The sequence below is a fragment of the Mus caroli genome, unplaced genomic scaffold (genome assembly GCF_978045245.1).
Source record: "Mus caroli unplaced genomic scaffold, Mus_caroli_1 scaffold_1, whole genome shotgun sequence".
Lineage (NCBI taxonomy): Eukaryota > Metazoa > Chordata > Mammalia > Rodentia > Muridae > Mus > Mus caroli.
Window position 1 is genome coordinate 132,431,802 of NW_028227256.1, and position 16,787 is coordinate 132,448,588.

Sequence of the window (16,787 nt, forward strand, 5' to 3'; positions counted from 1 at the left end):
GGGACAGCTGGTTTATGTTACAAGCCTGTTCCCTGCATATCTGCTCTGGTTTTAAATAGCTTTATCTGAGCAGCTGGAGGACCACATGAGCTTATATGGTGTGGGGTACTTGTTCTTTTAGCCCTGTGCCGGGCACCTGCCAAAATAGCAGCCAACACCCCCCATTGTGTCGTCCCCCCCCCCATCTCCTGCTGCACATTCCTCCCTCCTCGGGGCTTGGCTCACAAGGCCCCAGCCCACATGCCTGCTTAAAGCTCTCCCCATGCCCTGCCCTCAGCCAGTCCCTGCTGAGGCTGAACAGATACCTCAAGACCTGTGTGCAGTCCCTGTTCAGAGGTAAGACAAGGGGAAGCTTTAGGAAGGGACAGAGGTCAGTGGGAGAACATGAGGGATTTGGTCCTGATATCTCTCCTTAGTCTTTTGCTTGTGTCCACCCTGAGTGGTTACCAGGAAATCCATGGCCCTTTCTAGAGAGGATGACACCTAGCTCCACGTTCTGAGTGGCTGTTTCCAGGACGGACTCTAACCTGAGTGCTGGGGAGGGGGAGTGCTTGCATTCTCGACGGGAAGTGAGATGGAGGTCCCGATCTGACCCTGAAGATACTCTGTGGTTTCAAAGTCTTGACTAGATTGCTTTCCCTCCCAAGACCTTATTTTATTTATGAGTAGAGTAGCCTAGAGCATTGCTGGGCCATTAAATACAACAGAACTGTAACCAGTTGGATTTCTCAGATTTAGGTTAAGGACTACCCAATCCTTTTTTTTCTAGAGGCCCAGAGAGCAGGGTAAGACCGTAGCTATATTAGCTGTAGGAGTCTAGCTCTCATGTCCAGGAACAAAGATGCTATCCTAGAAGCACTGAGAAAGGAGAAATGTCCAGAGGCAGGTGGACCTGGTGACGCTCTTCCAAGGAGATGTCCCATCTCCACTGGGCTTCTGGGAGCGGGTGGGATTCCACTCCTGGAGGAGGTCTAGGGTGGCTAGTACTGGGGGGCCAGAGGTGGGGGGTGCAGAGGAGTCCATATCCGTTCCCAGGAGAGGCGGGCTAAGCTTGTCAACATTGGAAAGGTTTCCCTGGGACCCACTATGTCCCTGCCAGTGTGGCCCTTGCTTCACTCCAACCTGCCCTTAGGGATGGCTCTTGTTCAGAGCCTTCACATTGTAGGTTGCTTTTCTGACTTCTGGGATAGTGAGGGATTGTTCAGGACGTAATTGCTTCGAGTGTAAGACATTTCCAGCACATTCCACAGGGAGTCTGGCTGGGAAGCCACCTGACCTCTAGGATTGCTCCTCTGCCCCTCTTCTCACAGGACAAGTCCTTTTCTCTGAGCAGAAGAATCTGAGGGGATCAAGTTGCCTTTGCCCCTCCCTTTTCCCTTCTACCTCAGCTCATGGGCTAACAGCTGGAGTTTTAGGAAGATCCCAGCTTAATGCTGTGGACACGGGCTGAGGGACAGAGCCTGTGGTCCTCAGACATGGCAAGGCCAGAATCTGAAGCTAAGCTCTTTTATAGGTAAAATGATTAAAGCTTCAGAGAGCTTAAGTGACCAGCTTAAGACCACACAGTAAAAGCTGGGCTTAAAACTCAGACCTTTTGATCCCCCAAAGAGTCGTCTTCTGGCTTCTGCTGTTTTTCTTTATTGCCCACGAAAGGTGACCCCTGTGGCTTGTTGTGAGGGTGGTCGGGTGGTAAGAAGGTGGTGAAAGTGCAAGGCCCTGGGGACATGCTCCTAGTTACCCCTCCAGCTCCCCCATCTCCTCCTATTTGGTAGCCCTCAGGTTCAGCATCCCCTTAATTCACCTGGCTTAGGTGTAGTCCTCTGTGGGAGCACTTCTTAGTGCTCTCAGTGCTCTTTTGGGATGCATTTCCTGGTGTTCCCACTTCTTCTCATCTGCCCCAGTGATTCTAAGCTTGTGGGAGGGCAGGAGAGAAGCCCGGGGGCAGCCACACACCTCCCCCTTCCAGAACATTCCCCTCATCCCCATCCCAGGCAATGGGCTCCTCCTCACAGGTTCTGAGAGCTCCCCCTGGGATCTGGACAAGGTGAGTCTACACTACCAGACTCCTGGACTCAGGAGTGGCCGTGCTCATCCCGAGGTCTACGTGGAGGTCATTTGGTATCCAAATCTTCTCACTAGAACACAGCTCCACCCACTGTTAAGACACCTCACACATTTGGCACCCCCCTTTTCACTATCTAAATATGGAGGATGGGGGCAGGTCAGGGTGACATGTTGCGTGGGGCTGCTGTCCGGAGTTCCACTTGAGCAGGGCCCCTCCCCACAGTCTCTGTCCTACTCCAGCGGAGGGAGCAATGTGAGGACTTGCTTTGCTTGTTTCCAGCTGAGCAGGCCTGGACCAGCCCCAAGCCGCAGTGAGTTCTGAGTCTGAGGCAGTCTCTACTTAGAGCATCTGGGAACTCCCGGCTTCCTGGACACCTGTCCGAGTCAAGGGCGGCCTCCTGCTGCCCATCAGTGTAACTAGCAGTGCGTTGCATCTCATGGATGTCTGTAGATGTGTACCTGGGGTCTCAACCCTCTTCTCTGCATTGGGATATATGTGGGAAGCTGGAGAAGGCAAGGGCAGGACCATCCATATCCCAGCCTTCTGTACTGGAAATGTGGGTCAGACTACAGGGGATGGCTTCAGTGTGGGCAGGAAGCAGGACACAAGAGAAAGACACAAGGGTGGTCCTGTCAATCACGTTGCTTCTACCGATCTTGAGTTTGTCACACTGTGGGCTTATACCCCACCCCCTGCCCCCTTTTTTTGTCAGGAAGATTATATTGCAAAGAACAAGGGGCGTTGTCAACATTTCAGTCAATGTGCTAGTGTCTTTGGGCTAGGCACTGAGATGCCTTCAGGACTTGGGTTATAATAAAACGGGGTGAGTTTGTACACCAGGTCTGGCTACAGCACTATCTCTAATCTTGACATTCTGTTGCATACACCACAGGGGAGGAGATATTTCCCAAAGGGAATTATGTTCTGGGAAAACATGACCTTTCCAATGTCATAGTCAAGGACACTAGGGAGGCAGCATTCAAAGACAGATGAATCTCATACCGAGACCTTACTCTTTCCACCTCTCCCCATGGCTTCTTGTGACTACAGAGTTCATACAACTACACTTGGCCATGTCTAAGCATCCGCTCATTCATATCTGCTGGATCCTCACAGGGTCCCTTAGCGGGCATGTCTGCACTCCATCATTAGAGAGAACCGAACCGAGGAGGTTCCTCTGTGCGGCAAACACACCAGCACCTCAGCAGCTAACAGAAGGGAGCCTGAAGCCACTGCTGTTCCTGCCACAGTTAAAGGAACATCTCCACCGGTTTCCCAGGGAAACCCTAAAGTTGGAATCTTTATTGAGATTCTGTGGACTATTATGCAGTTCTAATACAAAAGGGCCGGAGAGGTGGCTCAGCAACTAAGAACACATACTTAAGGATCCAAAGTAGGGTCCCAGCATCCAGGTCAGGTGGCTCACAGTCACCTGTAACTCCAGCTTTAGGGGCTCTGAAGTCCTCTTCTGAATGCACCTGAACTCATGTGCACACATACTCACACAGACACACATAATACAAATTTAAAAAAATAATCTAAAAAAAAAAAGATTACAGAAAATGTTTCTTGTGCCCTGTTGTCTTGCATTCCCTAGACAATAATAATACAACATTACATAGTGCAACATCAAAATTATATAATGTAATACACACAGTGTATAGTGACTGATTCAGTTTATATGCACTCCCAGACCACCCCACCCCCTGCATCACTTGTGTGGTGTTTGGGTTGAATTCTATACAGTTTTAACCCAAATATATTCATGTGATCATCCCTATAGCCAAGACCCACAAGGGAACCTGTGAGATGGCTCAGTGGTAAGAACACTTGCCACCAAACCTGACAACCCGAGTTCGATCTCTGGGACCTACAAGCTGGAAGGCGAAAATCAGCTGTCCTCCGACCTCCACACATGTTCTATAACATTCATGTGTGTGAACACACACACACACACACACACACACACACACACATTTTAAAAAGATTTATTTATTTATTACACATAAGTACACTGTCGCTGCACAAATACGTTTTTAAAAGGCCAATAAGGACCCCTTGTGTATATTTTTATTACCATTTCCACTTCTCTTGTGAGAGTCCCAATGACTTGCTCTCCATCTTTATAATCTCCCCATTTCAAGAAAGCTATCAAAGGAACCAGTCGCACAGCTGGAGGCATCCTGCGTATGACCGGTACAGTTGGCTTTTCTCATGAGGGCAGTAGCTTGAGAAAATCTAACAGTCATTTATCTCTTTTAATGGTTGATTTCCAATGCTGTGCAGGGCTCCAGTTCCTGCCACCAGTTTCCCAGGGGAGCTCTGTGCCAGGATGAAAATGTCCAGTGAGGGCAGAAATGGGGTGCTGTTCACTAGGACACTCTGCTCCCCTGGGAAGTGCAGAAACAATGACTAACATTTCTTTGAGGATTACAAACAGAAACATATGAAATCCAGGGTGGCATGCCTGCTCGGGGGCAGGGAACTGGGGAACACCAGTTGGCTGCCTTGCTGTGTGGTTCAGGTGTCACGATTGCTTCCTTGCAGAGGAAGAAACTAGCTTCCCACTAGTCACACAGTGGAGTCTAGCTAGGTGGAGAGGGCTCCTGTGGGAGGCAGCTATATCTTCTCACCTGCAGTGACGTTTTTCTCTTTCTGGAGGGAGAGCCGAGAGGATGTCTGACACCGAGGAAGTGGTGGAGGAGTACGAGGAGTAAGTATTGAGAGCATCCTGTCTCCTGTGTTGTCCCCTCACACCCACCCGTGAGCCATCCGCAGCTCTCATGCTGGAAGGAGTGGCCGTGCCTGTTTGCAGGATGGGGGATGGGATTTCTTCCCTTCCTTCCTATCTCTGTAGCTCTGATTAGCAGACCTCAGGCTGGGGACTTTGGGAATACACGACTCAGTTCCAGGGCCAACAGGGTCTTACTTTACTGCTGCGCTGGCCGCCAGGAGGCAAACTGAGACTCTGGGGCTGTTGAAACTGCCAACAGTTCAACAGCTCCCTGGAGGTCTCAGGTCACCCCACAGTGCCTGTCTATGGGCCTGTTCTGGAGAAGCCAAAGGTGACACAACAAGTATTCCATAGAGAGGTGTCCTCAGGGAGGTCACACAGATTCCCACAGAGCCTTCTTTCCCTTGGAGCTGCTGAGATAGGAACCACGAAGGACTTAGCAAAGGCATGGAACATGCAGATGTGGCACAGGAACTTGGGGAGGCAGAAGTGTGGAGAAGGTAGGCCTCACTTGACAGCATTTGGAGAGAGACTTGGCAAAGAAGAGCTTCCTAGAAAGGAGAACTGCCTGGGAGAGCTTAGAGGTGAGGTGAGAGGGAGAACTGGCAGGAATGCTGGACCCCAAGGTTGTTGACATAGAAGTTTGCTGGGGACAGTGGCAGATAGTGCTGGCTGAGAAGGGTGAGCCAGGCTGCCTTTGCAGGGCAGGGGCAGAAAACAGATGCCTTTTGAACAAGAAAAGGGGGCTGGCTGGCTTCAGGGAAAGGTCATTGTGTGGAGGTGTGTGTGTGTGTGTGTGTGTGTGTGTGTGTGTGTAGTGCTTTGGTACTGACAGCATCTTCTTTCATATCTAGGGAACAGGAAGGTAAGAGCTCAAGGGGATATCCACACAGATGCAGGACAGTCTGGCTGGAATCTGACTCACTCTCTCTTCTCTTTTGCCCTGGCCTTCTCTTATGAGCAGAAGCTGTGGAAGGTATGTTCCTTGGGCAGGTGGGGAGCCAGAGAGGAGTATCAGGAGGCCAGTGTTTCTGGGAAAACAGTTTGTCTTAAAAATTAGAAAAGATAAGCACCATTAAACAAACATATAACCACAATGCATGAACTGGTCCAAGAACATCCCATTTACTGTTTTCTCAAATGTGATTCTGAATCTGAAAGTGCTACGTTAATCAGGACATGAAGCTTTATTGCAACCTGGCTAAGTTCCATCTTGCTGTCCCCTGCTCTAGGATATGATGACATGCCACCCTCCTTGGCGTGGGCTCTTCTCTCTCTCTCTCTCTCTCTCTCCCCTTCCACCTGTTCTTCCAGGCCACAATCCACAATGTCCCTGTGACTCCTGGCTTCTTCACCACTGGCAAGCTGGAGCCTGGCTTTCAGTGGTTTGGCAAAAGCATATCATATATGGACAGAAGGAAATGGGTCTTTGAAGATCCAGGCACTGTACCTCCCCATTTTTCACGCCTTCTGGTTAAAATGGGGAGCCTCTTGCTTCTTTAAGCCTGTCCTGAGTTATGTGGCCACACAAGAGGCAGGAGCAGAAAATGCCCACAAATGCCATGTCTGGTTTTCAGGAGCCATTAGAAAGATCGCTCACCCTGGTCCATCTAGCATTCATACCACTGAGCTAAATCTCCAAACCATGGCTTTTCAATCCTCCTGCCTCAGTTTCAGTGCTGGGCTATTAGGCATGAGCCATGAGCCACCATGTCCAGCTTCAGAAATGTATTTTGGATCAAGAGCTCAGCTGCCTGTATCCTCCTCTGTAGCAGGGACCCTGCCTGCTGGGGTTCTTTTACCTTGGAGGTTTTCCCTGCAAATGGCAGGAGGGTCTGGGTGGTAGGGTTTGACAAACAGACTTGAGTCAGATTTGTAACCTCCAGCCTGGCTACTACACACAGTTGGATCTTTCTGGGAGCTAAAGAACATCTCATTGAAGCCCTTACAGCTTTTGCAAGTTACCTTGCTTGCCCTGAATGGCCTGAGGCAGCCCCTCTGGCTCAGAAGGGAAAGGTCCAGATGAGTGGCCGAAACTGATAGGACAGATAATCCTACGAGTCTTGTTTCTAGGGGAAAGGGTCTTCCCATCGCTGTTAAGCAATTCCTTAACCAGAGATTTGCATCACGAACAACGGGGAAGTGGTCAGGCTCCTCAGATTATGAGCCCAGGCCTTCCAACAGCCCATGCCAGCTCCCTTAGTATGGCCCCCAGTGGGACTTTCCTACCCCTGATTCTGGGAATCGGTAGATGTTCTGTGGGACAGTCCAAAAACTCAGAGCAGGAATGTGGGGGAACTTGGAGGGGGAGTCAAATCTTTTCCTATTCTCCCTGATACTGGGGTCTGCCATTTCAGTGAGAGAGAAGCCAGGGCCTGTAGCTGGGGCGCTTCTCTCTCAATGCTTTCAGTTGCCAGGCATGCTAAGATGCTCCATCCTCAGTAGTGGTTGGCAGGCGATGGTCCTTGAGGCTCAGGCAATGTCACGAGGAGTGAGGCTGCCCTATTGCTTGAATGTTGACTTGTGAATCAGAGTTCAGGCCTAACTCTGAGCTGGTTGTGGTCTGCGCTGCTGCCAGGCTTTGCACCGCACACTAACCTGTTCTGCTTGCTCCCTTTGCTGTCGCCACCGCCACCTCCTGCACCCGGAAGAGGAAGACTGGAGCGAAGAAGAGGAGGACGGTAGTACAGCTTTCCCTGTCCCGTGCTTGTCCCTGCTTTCCTGCTCCTCCTGGGCTCTGGGCTTAGGCTAGGGAGACCAACAACTTCAGAGGGCCAGGACCCTAGGACCCCTCACCCATTCCCTCTTTTCCTTCTGGGAGGGAAGTGGGAAGGATCTGGGCTATCCTGTCTTCCCACCTGCTCCACATATGGTCACAGAAGGATTCCTGTGGCAGGAACAAACCCCAGCTGCTCCACTGCTCATGTCAGTGTTCATGTGGGGACCTTCCCTGTTTTGCCTAAGGCAAGGTAGGGCTCTGGGGACAGAGTCATTGAAGAGTATCAGAAAAGTCTAGAAATAGCCAGAGCAGAAAGGACATGATGTCAGCTTTCAGATGTGTTCTGCTGAGAGGTGGGGTGAGGCTGGGCTTGCTTCTGGGGCTAACAGGAGGCGAGGAGAGACAGAATGGGGCTTAATTTTAGGACTGGTTTTCCTACAGTGATGTCCAGGGAGGCCCTAAGTGTGACCTGTTCCTTGGGCTTCTAAATGACCACTGGGCACATGGCACGTGGCACAGAAAGATGAAACTTAAGGTTAATGGGAGAAGTGGTGGCCTAAGGGTGGACCCCATAGCTGGCCACCTTCCTCTACTCTTATGCTACCTGACAAACCTCCTGGAGGGATGAAAGAAGAGGTACCCCAGGACTTCAGTGGGGACCCAGTCCTAAGAAAGGAGGGCAGAGACGATGAGGCAGTTGGGGGTGGAGGCCCTCTCTCCTCTGATGGTTCTTTCTGTCCTGAGGTGTTTTCTTCTCCCTCTGCCAAGGGGCCACCACTTGTCAGTCTATCAATCACTGAATGTTACAAGCACTTCCGCCAAGCTGAGTCATGGTCTGGATGGCATCCTGTCTCCCTAATCTGTCTGTCCCTTCAGAATGTTGGGAGAGGCGGGGTCCATCCACATCCTGTCAAGCAAATGATGAAAATAGAAACTGCTGGCAACCTTCTGGGTAGCACATCTCTCTAACTATTGGACATTTCATCCGCCCGCACAACCTCTGCTGGGTTTGGAAGAAGGACTTGAAGAGACACCGGATTCACAATGGACTTTCCCTAGCACCTCAGTTTAGTCAGGACCTGTCCTGTGATGCCAGCACCTCTGGGGTGAACAGTTGGGGAAGACGATGGATTTCTGTCACCAGGAAGGACATGGGGGAAGCTAGTGCTAAACTGGACAGAAAGAGGCTAGACAGAACTTCACCCCAACTAGTCCCCAGCTGTGAATCTTGATGTCCTCCGTCACTGGTGTTTCCCACCGCCACACCATTATATATTATCTATGTATATAAAGTGTTTCTACACTAGGGAAGACCCAGCTCAGATTTCCAAACTCTCAGGGAGGCAAATTGACGGGTACTTACCAGTCAGATGGGACCCTTCTGTTGGGTTTCGCTTTTCCTGCAAAGGAGCAGACAGGGAACTCTGGGGCACTGACTTACTTGGGGGGGGGTGTTGAGGCATGGACGAGAGTGTAGATGAGTGGGTGAGAGGTTATAGGAATCTTTGCTTGCAGAACTAGTCCTGGGCTGGGCGTGGCTTTGTGCTCCAGTTTGAACCAGGAGCCAAACAGCATTCCTTCTGTCATTTGGGTCTGTGGCTCCCATATCATGTGAACCTGGATGTTACTGGCTCTGTTCCACCCTGCCCGATGTGATCTCTGTTCTGGGGGTGCTATCTGCACGTTGAGAGAGAGGCTCGGTTGTTCATGGTGTCTTTTTTACTTCTCCAGAGCAAGAGGAGGCAGTGGAGGAGGAGGAGGCTGGTGGGGCTGAACCTGAGCCTGAGGGTGAGGCTGAGACAGAGGAGGCCAACGCAGAAGGTACAGCCCAGGGTGAGGGGATGAGGGGCTAGGGGTAGTGTCTTAAGAAGTCGTCCAACAGGTGCTTGCTAGCTTGTGTGCCTGAGATCCCTGTCTGGGCTCGGGGGATGCAGCAGTCTGCTTTCTGGGTGATGATGGTCAATCCAGAGCTTCTTTTGTGGTTGACCCTACGAGCCAGCAGGATAGCCTGCCTGACCATGGGGAATGCTCTTGGGGGAATCTGAGTTGGAACAGGACCTCTGTTGATTGATCATGTTTTGTTTAGAGGTTGGTCCTGATGAAGAAGCCAAAGATGCTGAAGGTAAGTGATGCTGGCACACGAGAACTCCTCATAGTAGCCTTGGGTGAAACTGTGCCCAGGGATTCCTGTGCAACCAGAGGTTGTACAGGAAAGGGTTGGAAGGTAGAATTTGGTGGTACTTGCAGGGCTTGGGGGGACTCAAAACCTTTGTCTTCATCTCAGAGAAGTAGCCTTAGTGTCCAATAGGAGAGAGACCCGGTGTCTAGCCCCTGCTCTCAGAAGTAACAGTCACACCTGACACTCCTGGTACCCAGGCAATGCCAGTGAGGATTGATGTTTGGAGGAACGACTTCCAAGACATGCATGGTCCATACTGTGGCATCATGGTCCCTGTTAGTCTGCAGCCTCTGTCAGTTGTTTCCAGTCACACCTAAGGCAGAGGGACAGCCAACCAGGCCTTGGAATTATGCCCACTAACTCCCTTGGCTCTGTGGCCACCAGAAAGTCCAAGGTACAAAACATTGGGCAGGCCTGAGAGGGGTTCTAGGTGACCTTCCCATAGGACTGTGCATTACTACAAAATCTGAGAAGCAATCTTCCTAACCCAGAACAGGCGAGTGTCCTGGGCCTATAAACACAGCCAGTCATTCTCTGCGACCTCACATCCAGGTCACCTTCATGCTTGTTGGTGATTATGGAAGTCCAGATTTACTAGACCTGGGAGAGACTCCCTGAGCAGATGGGGAGACAGAGGCCCATAGGTGCCCAGCTCAGGGTGGAGCTGGCAGTACTCAGGCTTTCTGACCCCATACCTCCGTCTCTCTCCTCCAGAAGGTCCAGTAGAGGACACCAAACCCAAACCCAGGTGAGTGGAATGCACCTATTATGGTAAGGCCCTGAAGGCAGAGGCCGGTGAGGGAGGGTGACCAGGAAGCGACAGGAGTGCATGTGCGCATGCGCAGGCGCTGTGGTTGGCTCAGACTTCCACCGGAAGTTGAACAGGTTGAATTACACCAAGGGAGGAATGGGAGCTGAACGTCGCCTTGACATCACTACCAATTATTTATACTAATATGGACAGAGAGGTACATTCATCTACAGAGTGGGGAAGGGCTAGTCATGGCCTTGGACAGACACATTATCTATTCCACAGGATGACTTTCCTCTTTGTTGGGGTGGGACCGAGGAGAGAAGCGATGTAAACTTCAGGGAGCCAAGCAGTGAAATTATGTTATGTCCTAGGCACGACAGCTTCAGGGAACTGCAAAAGGACAGAGCAGGGCAGCTTTATCTCATACCTGGAACCACATCTGGTGGCTGTGAGTGGGGCCATCGGGACAGGGAGCATTTCCTTCTTGGCAGTGTTTATCCTGCCAGCAGATGGCGCTTTAGGACCCTACTGGCCTTCAGTGGCCCATGCCGATCATAGCTCTGTTAGTCCCCTGTGCTGGCTGCTTTGTGTATCCTGGAGCATCTTCTTTTAGCTAAAGGCCCACGAGCATATGAGGAAATCAAGGATCAGAGATCCACCTAGGGACGCCATCTTAGCTCCGCCCTTATGTTTTCTATCTGTGTAGTTTTAAGCCTTGGTTTTTCTAATGGAGGTCAGCACTGCCCCCTTCAGGGATCTAGTGAGAGGACAGATATGAAATTACCTCGGTGAATGTCTGAGCAAGTGAGGTAGACATTGGTGTGGACATTATGACAGAGGTGAACATTCCTGCTGGATAAAGTCCCCAGAGGCTCCAGGAACGCATAGTCCCTCATGTCCCCAGTTGCTCTGGTGACCCCTGACTCTCCATTCCTCTCTGCAGCAGGCTCTTCATGCCCAACTTGGTGCCACCCAAGATCCCCGATGGAGAGAGAGTGGACTTTGATGTGAGTGGTGGCTCTGGGTGGAGCGAGCCAGGCTGGGGTGGTGACCAGAGCTTTCATACAAGTGACAGAGTTCCTGATCTTGTGGGCTGCAAGCAGGCCGTTGTTGGCAGGATGGTTCAGGTTCAGGCGCTAAGCCAAGCCAGTACCTTTTGCATTGAGCCCACCCATTTCATGGGCGTGGTGGGCTCTCAGGCAGGCTCTCCCCTCAGGACATCCACAGGAAGCGCGTGGAGAAGGACCTGAATGAGCTACAGACTTTGATCGAGGCTCACTTCGAGAACAGGAAGAAGGAGGAAGAGGAGCTGATTTCTCTCAAAGACAGGATCGTATGTGCCACTCTGTCACAGTTTGCCCTGTCCTCCTTCCCCTGCAGCCCGCCTCAAGCTGCCAACCTGTTGGACACTGCTCTGCTTGGGCCCCTGCCACCTGCCTGTCACTGTGGGTGCTCCTTGCCAACAGGAACTGAACCTGATAAGTTCTGGCTCTCGCGGAGCCTAACCAGGCACTACTGGCTATGGACCACAGATGAGTCAAATGTCTGTGCTCTCCCTGTTCCTGACCCCATCAGTCAGAGCTGCCTCACTAACGTAGGGAGCATGGGATCAGCTTGTGGAATCCTAGATGATACTCAGAATTCCATTCTGAGAAGAGATTATTTGATTCCTTGTTTTTCTGCACCTAGCCACCTATTTTTCTCAACTGTGCATGCCAGTCATAAATCTCTGAGTGCAGAGGAGCTGCCAGGGCTGGGGCTGGGGCTGGGGCCAGAATATGAATATAGCCTTTGAGGGAGACAAGAGAAATCACTTGCCATTTCCCACAAAGTTGAGACAGCCTCTAGTGGGCTTTCAGGTGGCTGTCCTTACCTAGACAGGATACTCTTCTGGAGGTCCCATCTGCGATGGGCCACTTCCATCTGCACCCATGGGGCAGGCTGAGCACAGCATTTGGAGGAGGGACTACCTCTGGATTCCTGTACTGGATTCCTACCATTGCTCATGGGCACACATAGGAGTGTCTACCTTTCTCCCTAGGAAAAGCGTCGGGCAGAGCGGGCCGAGCAGCAGCGTATTCGCAATGAGCGGGAGAAGGAAAGGCAGAACCGCCTGGCTGTGAGTGACCCTAGCCCGGCCACTGAGCCCTCCCATCTCTCTTCACAGACATTGGTTCAAGTGGCAGCATTTATCACATCACATAAATCTAGGTCATTGACCCAGTGTTGACATCATACCAATGAACAGGACAGACAGGCCAGGGTCTCGTGTCCATGATTTTAAGACCCTCTAGCCCCCATCCCTTCCCTAGTGTAGGCTACATGGAGACTGAGGGCCTCTCAGCCTGAGGGCATGGTGGGATTTTATAGACATGAATCAAGGCTTCATTAACTCATTCATACAACAATTCATCTATCCATTCAATAGACTTCAGCATGCCCATCTTGTGCCAGAAGGTACCTCAAAGAGCTCCTTGTCCGGTGGGAAGAGAGCTGATCTCATTTGTAAGGAATACCCTCTCCATCCCCCACCCTTGCCATTGATCTATTCATTCCATCTCCATGACAACAGGAAGAGAGGGCCCGGCGTGAGGAGGAGGAGAACAGGAGGAAGGCTGAGGATGAGGCCCGGAAGAAGAAGGCTCTGTCCAACATGATGCACTTTGGAGGGTACATCCAGAAGGTAGGTGCAAAGCAGCATCAGGCACCAGGACACCCCAGTGTATCCTCAAGGCCACCTTTGCTTGGATCCATGAAGAAATTCCCAACCGCTGTGGCTGAAGTCTAAGGTCTGCTCATGCCTAGCCCCTGAGCTGTCTATCAGCCTGACCATGGCTTCAGTAGGAGGGCTCTGCTGTGTGTGACGGTTAGAACACTAATATGTCTCCAAATTCTGGCTCCCCGAAGGGACAACTGGGAGAATCTTGGGTCCTGGAGTCCATGCTCTGGCCTGCAATAACCTCCTTTTTTTCACGTGGCCCTTTTTTTCACTGCTTGCCCTGTAGCTTCCAAGAGACAGATGAGCTAACACGAAAAACATAAAAAGAGTGTGCTGCACAGATGTTGGGTGTTTTGCTTGTGGCCAGTCAGTTCCTCACGCCTACTAGATATCTCCTTTTCAAGGCTGAGCTCTGATTGATTTCTTTCTACTTTTTTTTTTTTTTTTTTGAGACAGGGTCTCACTGTATAGCCCTGGCTGTCCTGGAACTCACTATGTAGATGAGACTTGCCTCAAACTCACAGAGATCCATTTAACCTCTGTCTCCTGAGTGCTGGGATAAAGGCATGGGCTGCCATGCCCAGCCAAGCCTAATTTTTTTTTTGTATGCATGGAGGCATCAGAATATTTTGTTTTAGATATCCTAAGTCCCTACTTCTGCTGGTGTGTCTCTGTGCTAGCAGTGACCATGCCAGGCAAACGCAATCCAAACCACACTGTCCTAAGCCCCAGACCTATGCTTGGCATAGCAGGTAGTCTCTGCTGAGCAGTGAATCACTTTCTCCTTACTGTCTTCCTGTCTCTCACCCTGCTTCTCTCCGTATCTCTGTGGCGGTCTTGGTCTTTCTCTCTGGGTCTTTCTCTCATGGTTTCCTGGTTTAGCAAGCTCAGGTGGGTACAAACCTCCAGTCCTCTTCCTCCTCACTGTAGCTTTAGAGAGCCCCCTGGGAGGGGAGCACACCTTGTTCGAGGAGGAGTTGTGGGAGGAGGGAGTCTGGAAGGGTCTGGTAAGGCACCTAGGCCCCTTCCTTGCCCCTGCCTCATTTTCTCGGGGGCCAGGGATCCAGAAGCTAATGGTGTGTCATGCTGCTAAAGCAATAGGAGAGGAACCCAGTTTTCTGCAGATCTGGCCCTACTCCCCAGGGTCTTGGGAGGGTCAGGGGACAGGGAGGAATCATCTCTAACCAAGTGTCCCTGCTCACCATCCCCTTCAGACAGAGCGGAAGAGTGGGAAGAGACAGACAGAGAGAGAGAAGAAGAAGAAGGTTCTGGCAGAGAGGAGGAAGGCACTGGCTATCGACCACCTGAATGAAGACCAACTGAGGTGGGGACAGTTGGTTGGGTGGCCCCTGGCACTCTTCCTGAGTGAGATGGAAGGCACTTCTCACTGTAAACCGCCAGAGGGAGGCACTCCCTCACACATTTGCCAAGGCTCAGTAACTAGTGCTGGCACCAGGCCTCAGCAGGTCAGGCCTCCCTGTGAACTTTGGCGACAGGGAAAAGAGAACTGAGCAGGCCCTTTTCTTACCTGAGCTCCTGCTTGGCCACATCCACACGGGAGGTGGAAAAGCAGATCTAGATGCTCTGAGGGCTTCTCCTCAACTCCCAGCTCTCTGTTGTGGCAGCCCTTGGTGTCTGTCCCTGAACCCTGGGCACAGAAGCTAGGAGCCAGAATTCCAGAATGGTCAGGTCCAGAGCACAGGCTGGAGGTGGGCACCCTTTGCAGACCTAACTGTGCAAGGACAGGCTGGGGCCCGTGAAGGCTGAGTTAGGGCCAGGGTGAAAGCCAGCCAAGGCCACTCCAGACCTGTCTTCATTGTTCCTCACCTCGCTTCCATTGTGGCTCCTGCAGAGAGAAGGCCAAGGAGCTGTGGCAGAGTATTCACAACCTGGAGGCTGAGAAGTTCGACCTGCAGGAAAAGTTCAAGCAGCAGAAATATGAAGTGAGCTGTTCACTGGGCCTGTCCTGCCGTGCTCCTGGTTTGACCTAGTCCCTGCTACCGCTGACTCTCAGGCCCCTTTTCCCTGTCCCCATGCAATCCATGCACTGGTCCGTCTCCAACAGTGTTCTGGTACTTCCCTCCACCCTGTTTGTACCCTTGCTTCGACACTGAACCCCCTTCCTCCTCCCAGGCCTCCTTGAATGAGCCCCAACTTTATCATTTATCTTTCCTGCTTCCCCTCTCCCGCCCCCAGATCAACGTTCTGCGAAACCGGATCAACGACAACCAGAAAGTGTGAGTGTCTCTGGCCCTTCTCTTAGCACAATGCATCCCACCTCCCCTCTCCCCATCCTGTTGTCAGGGTTCTGACCCCAGCTTTCTCCTCTCTTTGAGTCACAGCTTCCTTCTTTCAGCCTTGAGCACAGCACCCAGTGCAGGGTGGGTTAGGGGGTCCAAGGTGGTTGTCATATTCCACCCCTGCTCAGGAATGCTCATCTCAACCCTTATCTCCCCTCCCCTGCCCGCTGTCCCATTGAGAACTGCTACCCCATCCTCCCATCTGATGGGTTCCTGTTTCTCCTGCAGCTCCAAAACTCGTGGGAAGGCCAAAGTCACCGGGCGTTGGAAATAGATGAAACTGTTCTCGTCAAAGCTGTGCCCCCTGCCTGTGTCCTTGCCCCATGCATCCCAGCTCTGGGTCCTCCTGGGCACCCAATGCAGACTCCTATTTGGAAAGTGGGAGCTGGCTTAGCTAGAAGCCAGTACTCTGCCTGACCCCTATGCCCACACTATGCCAGGAATAAAAAGCCAGCGCACTGCACGTATGGAATAGTGTTTCTCACCCGCCCCCCCCCCCGCCCCCCCAGTGTCACAGGGAATCAAGACCCTTGTATCTGTCCAGCTCGGAGGAACTTATGCCAGTCTGGTCTTCTTCCCCACTCCCCCCAGCTGGAGAGAAGCCGATGGCCGAGTATCGTGCATACATTCTGAGAACAGGAGGGAGGTGCGGGCAGCGGGCAGTGGGTAGGGTTTATGTTTTAGCCTGTGAGAGTCACCAGGAATAGCATGCTGGGGAAGAGGGCTGTCACACAGGGAGGGAGCGTTCCCGCGTGAGTCATTTGCTGGTGAACAATGGAGCCTCTTTGAATGGTTGCTGTTTTCTTTTTCCTCCTGGCCTGGGCACTAAGAGCCCACTGTCTGAGGGGGCAGGGAGCCCTTGAGGGAGGAAGGAAGGCTGGTTTCATTGGGCAGCTGTTCAGGCTAGAGCTGCCAAGGGACTTGGCCTAGCTTGAGTGCCTCAGTTTCCCCTTTCCCATGATCTGCATGTCTTAAAGATCTCAGAGTGGAAAGGATAGCATGGTGGCATAGTTTCTGAGCAGGAAAGAGGACCCACCAGGGGTGGCAAAGCACCTGGTTCATCAGCTCCCTAGGACAATCCTCCGAGCGGGAAGGTTCTCCTGTACCACCCGGCCTTCCTCAGGCCTCCCTGCTGGAATCCCTTCTCCCGTTTTTTTCTTTGCTATCCATCAGCCTGTGAGTTTTGCCTCAGAACTTTGCCCGTGATCTCTGAGGCAAAGTAGACTCACCTCTAATTGCACTGAGCCCAACTTAAGCCCAACTTAGGCCTTCTAGTGCACACTGTTAGATGGATCTATTCCTACAGGAATCACCTAC

The 16,787-nt window shown here is 51.8% G+C and overlaps 1 protein-coding gene across 2 annotated transcripts; it reads left to right on the top strand.

The window, feature by feature from the left end:
• Positions 1 to 210: 210 nt before the first annotated feature.
• On the top strand, positions 211 to 15,933 carry Tnnt2 (troponin T2, cardiac type). 2 transcript variants are annotated; one of them, XM_085841397.1, is made up of 16 exons: positions 211 to 336; positions 4,731 to 4,778; positions 5,654 to 5,664; positions 5,764 to 5,775; positions 7,451 to 7,480; positions 9,250 to 9,339; positions 9,605 to 9,640; positions 10,412 to 10,445; positions 11,395 to 11,458; positions 11,668 to 11,784; positions 12,493 to 12,570; positions 13,024 to 13,134; positions 14,385 to 14,494; positions 15,023 to 15,113; positions 15,367 to 15,407; positions 15,699 to 15,933. In XM_085841397.1, the coding sequence occupies exons 1-16, from the start codon at positions 263 to 265 to the stop codon at positions 15,742 to 15,744; spliced, it is 993 nt and encodes a 330-aa protein (XP_085697523.1). In that variant the 5' UTR covers positions 211 to 262; the 3' UTR covers positions 15,745 to 15,933. The 2 variants fall into 2 exon arrangements, with proteins under 2 accessions (XP_085697523.1, XP_029334061.2); XM_029478201.2 differs by lacking the exons at positions 211 to 336; positions 4,731 to 4,778; positions 5,654 to 5,664; positions 5,764 to 5,775; positions 7,451 to 7,480 and having other exon boundaries at positions 11,398 to 11,458.
• Positions 15,934 to 16,787: the final 854 nt, after the last annotated feature.